The sequence below is a fragment of the Manihot esculenta genome, chromosome 3 (assembly GCF_001659605.2).
Source record: "Manihot esculenta cultivar AM560-2 chromosome 3, M.esculenta_v8, whole genome shotgun sequence".
Lineage (NCBI taxonomy): Eukaryota > Viridiplantae > Streptophyta > Magnoliopsida > Malpighiales > Euphorbiaceae > Manihot > Manihot esculenta.
In genome coordinates, this window is record NC_035163.2 from 10,240,782 (window position 1) to 10,245,936 (window position 5,155).

General features: G+C 36.0%; 1 protein-coding gene across 1 annotated transcript; it reads right to left on the minus strand.

Annotated features, from left to right (window-relative positions):
• Positions 1-519: 519 nt before the first annotated feature.
• On the minus strand, positions 520-4,099 carry LOC110628748. The gene is made up of 7 exons (XM_043955047.1): positions 3,874-4,099; positions 2,660-2,880; positions 1,841-2,076; positions 1,636-1,759; positions 1,228-1,554; positions 1,014-1,121; positions 520-902 (listed from the first exon to the last, which is right to left on the minus strand). Exons 1-7 carry the CDS (start codon positions 4,097-4,099, stop codon positions 621-623), a joined length of 1,524 nt encoding a protein of 507 aa, XP_043810982.1. The 3' UTR covers positions 520-620.
• Positions 4,100-5,155: the final 1,056 nt, after the last annotated feature.

A 5,155-nucleotide genomic window follows, 5' to 3' on the forward strand; every position in this document is an offset into this window, starting at 1 on the left:
CTAACCTTATCGGAAAAATTTCCAACGGATTTTCCGACGGATAGTTCCGTCGGAAAATTTTAGCGACGAGTTTTTTCGTCGCTAAATCCGTCGGAATATCTAAATTCATCCTATAACAATCCGTCGCTAATCTGTCAGAAATAATTAGCGACGAAAATTTTCCGTCGGAAATCCGTCGAAAATATTAAGACATTTTAATAAATATTATCGTGAATCCGTCACTAATCTGTTAAAATTTGATTACAAAAACAAATTCTTGCTTTGATTTAGATATTCCCTTTATAATCAAATAATTTATAATTAAAAATCATATTGAATATAAATCAAATATTTCATAATACTTAACAATATTCATAAAATTTAAAATAAATCCATAATATTTAACAATATTCATAAAATTTAAAATAAATTTATAATACTTTACAATGTTCATAAAATTTAAAATAAATCCATAATACTTAACAATATTTATAAAATTTAAAACTAATCTATGAATTTGTTGAACCATCTGAATCTGCAGTTGTGTTATGCGGTGAAGATCTATTTTTGTTCTTCAATGATTTCATCTGATCTTTTATTTGCTTTTCTATCTGCACTCGCATTTGCTCTTGCATTTGCTCTTACATTTGCTCCATGTCTTGTTTCATTTTAATCCGGTTTTGCTCTAATATTTGTTCAACCTCCTCTAAAGAAAACATAGTTTGAGAAGGTCCTCCAGGATGAGCTGATATGCATGAGAAAGATGTAGTTGGAGTTCCTGATTTTGCAATATCAGAGGATCCAAAACCATAAACTCTTCCTTTGCTACTTCCAGAAATTTCAATCCACTTATTCAAATCAAAAGCAGACTGACTCTCACAATTGTCATTCACATTTTCAGCAATTGCACTCAAATAAGCTCCCTAAGTAAAAAAAGAAAACATAATAAACATTTCATGAATCATATACAACTATGATAACATAACAATTAGAAAAATAATGTGATAACATTAAATAAGCAAAAAGTAACTTACATCAACTCGTCGTGATTTTCCCTCAATGTAAACACCTTGACTCCCCTTTTTTGTGTGAGTTGCACGAAATAGTTCAAGTTGAGTTGGTTGTCTACCCAACTTCTTTGCCTACAAAAAAGAAATAATCACACAACACAAGATGCACTAATAATTTCTAACCATCTATATAAAAATAGAATTGTATAAATAAAAGTAAGAAATAAAAGAGTTATACCAATCTATTCTCATGAACCTCCAATTTTATTGAACCACCAGAGTGTTTCGTAATAGTCCCATCTTTTTCTACGTTTCTATTTGCTTTACCAGCTTCTGATTTCTTTCTCCACTCTGGTGTACTCCAATATGCAACAAGTTCATTCCATATCTCTGCCTCCATCCAATCTGGTCCTAAATTATATAGATAAGCAACATCCGTCTTCTTGTGCTTGTGCAACAATTCGCTCCTAACTCTATTAAGAATGTCTCGCAGTCTTTCTTTACCTACCTTTTCCCAAGCAATTCGAACCATACCTTCTTCACTCTCATCCCATGCATATCGACTCTACAAATAACAATCAGTGTTAAATAAATTTAAAAAACTTAAAATGCATATTATAAATTTTAAAATATAAGTTGTATTTACCCGAAAAAGTCCGAAGAGCTCGTCTTTTGTCTTTAAAGGTATTTCTGACCAAGTTTTCCATGGAGCAGTATAGCGCATCTTAATGTCATTAGTGATTGATCTAGTAACTGTGGAATCTAAAAAACTGCAATATTTTTATATGTAATGAGTAGCTGTAAGTAATAATACATATTAAATAAATAGCAAAAAGTTGTATATGACTTACACAGTTCCTTTCAATCTAATCAATTGACGATCAGACGGGTTTGATGGGATAGGATGTCCCAAATTCGGACCTCTAGTTCGAACTGATGATGATGAGGATGCGTTTGCTTGGCCCCCTAATGCTTGTGGAGTATGCTCCAGTATTTCCTCCTGGACCTGTACTGCCTCATCTATTTCATTCATAGACAGATGCTGGCTATGTCCTCTACCTCTGCATGATACTGCTCTTCGAGGCATCTAAAAAAATAATTGTCCATAAGTAACATATCAAAGTAGAGTTGAAAGGAAGGCAAGTAAAGCAAACCCACAAATTCTATTTTAATTCATGTCTTTAATTAACTAACTACTTTTAAATATTATTATTTTTTTTAAAAAGTTAAATTAATAGATTAGTTTGTTAATCCATTCATTAATATACTAATCAAATCAAATTAATTTCTGAAATTTATTTCTTTATTCTTTTTTCTCTAATTCCTTAATTACAAGAGTTTTTGCTAAATCCAATATTGCTTTATTAGACAAAAAAGAAAAGAAATATAGTTTAAATGATGACACAATTAGATAAAATAAATTTATATTTAATTTATTGGCCCACAATTATTATTTGATCTCTTTTCTCAATTAAAATTATATATATTTTAAATAAGAAATTAAAATCTCAATTAAAATTATTTATTGGCCCACCTCTACTGGATGCTGCTGGAGATATTATTTTAAAATCTCAATTAAAATTAAAATCTAAATAAGAAATTAAAATCTCAATTAAAATCTCAATTAAAATTAAAATTATTTATTGGCCCAGGAGCAGCTTGCTGCGCACAGCAGCAAGCTGCTCTTGCTGCGTGCCCATGCAGCAAGCTGCTGCCCACGCAGCAAGCTGCTGCTGGGCACGCAGCAAGCTGCTGCGTGCCCACACAGCAAGCTGCTGCGTGCCCACACAGCAAGCTGCTGCGTGCCCACGCAGCAAGCTACTGCGTGCCCACGCAGCATGAGAAATGCATGAATCACAAAACCAAATTTCCAATATGCATTTGGTACATGCTATTATCACCAGAAGCAAACTTCATAAATAAATTTCCAATATGCATTTAATACATGAAAATTTTCATGAATATAAATAAAAGTTGCGAAGAACTTTACACAACAATCGACATAGCAAAATCAATTCAATTGGTGCTAATTAAAAAATAAATAAATAAAACAAATAATTAATAAGAAGGACCAAAACTTACCGTCAATTGCTCTAATCTCGGCGGCGGCAGATAGTGATTCGGCGGGCGACGGCAAGGGATACTGAGAGATCGAGGAAGCAAGATTTTGGCGTTGGCGTGGCTCAGTCAGATATCGAGAAGGAAGAGAGAGAGATCGAGGAGGAAGGAGGGTGGCGGCGACCGCGACGACTGCGACTCTGCGAGGCTCAGTGAGAGATCGAGGCGGAAGGAGGGTGGCTGCCGCTGGTGTGGCTCAGTGAGACTCTGAGAGATCGAGAACGGTGGGAGAGCCGGAGGGAGAGGGTGGCTGCCGCTGGTGTGGCTCAGTGAGAGTCTGAGAGATCGAGAACGGAGGGAGAGCCGGAGAGAGAGATCGAGGAGGAAGGAGGAGGCGACAGCAAATCCGTCACGGGAACGGCGAGGCGACGGCGGCGGTGAGTGGCAACGGGGCGCGCGACAGCAACTTGCGGCAGCCTTGGGACTCTCAACGGCGACGGCGGCGGCGGCGGCGAGAGTGGCAGGAAGATCGATTCGGCGCTGAGGGGAAGATAGGAGAGGAAAAGCGTGGCTGAAATTAAGAGAGATGAGGAAAGAGAAGTTTAGGGTTTTTTTTTTATATTGTTTGATTTTTCTGACGGATTAGCGACGGAATAAATTCCGTCGCTAATATTTTAAAAATCCGTCGCTAATCCGTCAGAAATTTAAACATAAAGTATTCGTCGCTGATCCGTCGCTAATTCCGTCGCTAATTTTTTTTTTCCGACAGAAGTAAATTCCGTCGTTAAATCCGTCACTGATACCTTGTTTTTTTGTAGTGACATACCCTTGACAGGCCTCCATATAGCTCCCATGGTGTTTATAAACACTCGGAATTTCACTTGCCTATCATCCATCACTCTCACCACCATACATAGTAGATTAGCCGCCAATACCTCTTCATCAGCCTCCTCACCACCCTCATCGATCTGAATACAGTCATGCTCCTCCTCCATCGTGATTCTAGCATATAATTCCTTCGCTAATGCATTACCTTCAGACATACTTGCCATGATAGTATAAAAATGAAAGAAAAAAACTATAGAAAAACTTGTACGATAGAAGAAAGAGAAAAGAAACCTAGATGCAAGACAAGAGAACAGTTACCGCTTATTTATACTTATACATATATCACATATTAATGAAATTTTAAATATGAAACAAAATAAAAATTTAGAGCATAACGTATAATATTTTATTTTATTTAGTATTATTAATATTAATATGAAACAGAGATTTTTGTTTATGCACATGATGTGGCTGAAATGGAGCTGAGTTATAGTTAGTCAATATGCAAAAAAGAAGATGTGAGATCCACTTCGACGCTCAAGTCAATAAACTGGCAGAATGGATGAATGTAATAAATTGCTTAGAACTCAGAATAGTTGTGTAAATGCGTACCTTGATCTTTGTGCATATTAGTTTTTATACTATAAAAAGGTGTAGTTAATTATCAAATCTCTTGAAAATTTGACTGGTACCAACTAGTGGATAAGGGATCCCACAATTATATGTATAATGGAGATTTGTTGGATTGTATCTGCTAATGAATTCCGTCAAGTCTCGTCCTGCTCAAGAAAGGGCGAGTCTTAGTGTCGAACTAAGGGCTACAGTGTCGGGGTCTTCCCTTCTATGGATAGGACTACGTAACAACTTTTTAGACTCTAGCCACATGACTCTGTCTTATAGTGATAGCTCATGGTTTACTTTGAGCAATTATTATGTTGCATCAGAGGTTCTCCACTAGTCTTTGATTCTTTAGATCCGAATGTTATAGTTGTTCTCATGATATTGGACACGTGGCATGTTTGGATTGGCTCTTTATGCTTGCGTCGTTTCGCCTGCTCCAAGTTATAAATGATGATTACCTTGTTTCTCAAGTCGCATTCAAAACCTGCCATCAAAATTGCAATATAAAAACCCTTCTTCTCCTCTAATTCCAACTTTTGCTAACAACTAATCTATGCACTTTTGAAAAACACTCAACCACTCAGCTTCTCATTCCCACATTTCCTTAAGGTAATTCCTATTCACGCTTTCTTTCATAGATATGAATAAGAACTCTTCTT

Excerpts from the sequence above, each read along its gene's own strand:
- LOC110628748 (XM_043955047.1), bottom strand. The coding sequence starts at position 4,099 with ATGGCAAGTATGTCTGAAGGTAATGCATTAGCGAAGGAATTATATGCT. Across the intron at positions 2,881-3,873 it reads TATATGGAGGCCTGTCAAGG|CATGTACCAAATGCATATTG; the intron begins GTATGTCACTAC and ends TGGTGATAATAG. Across the intron at positions 1,760-1,840 it reads ATTAGATTGAAAGGAACTGT|TTTTTTAGATTCCACAGTTA; the intron begins GTAAGTCATATA and ends AAAATATTGCAG.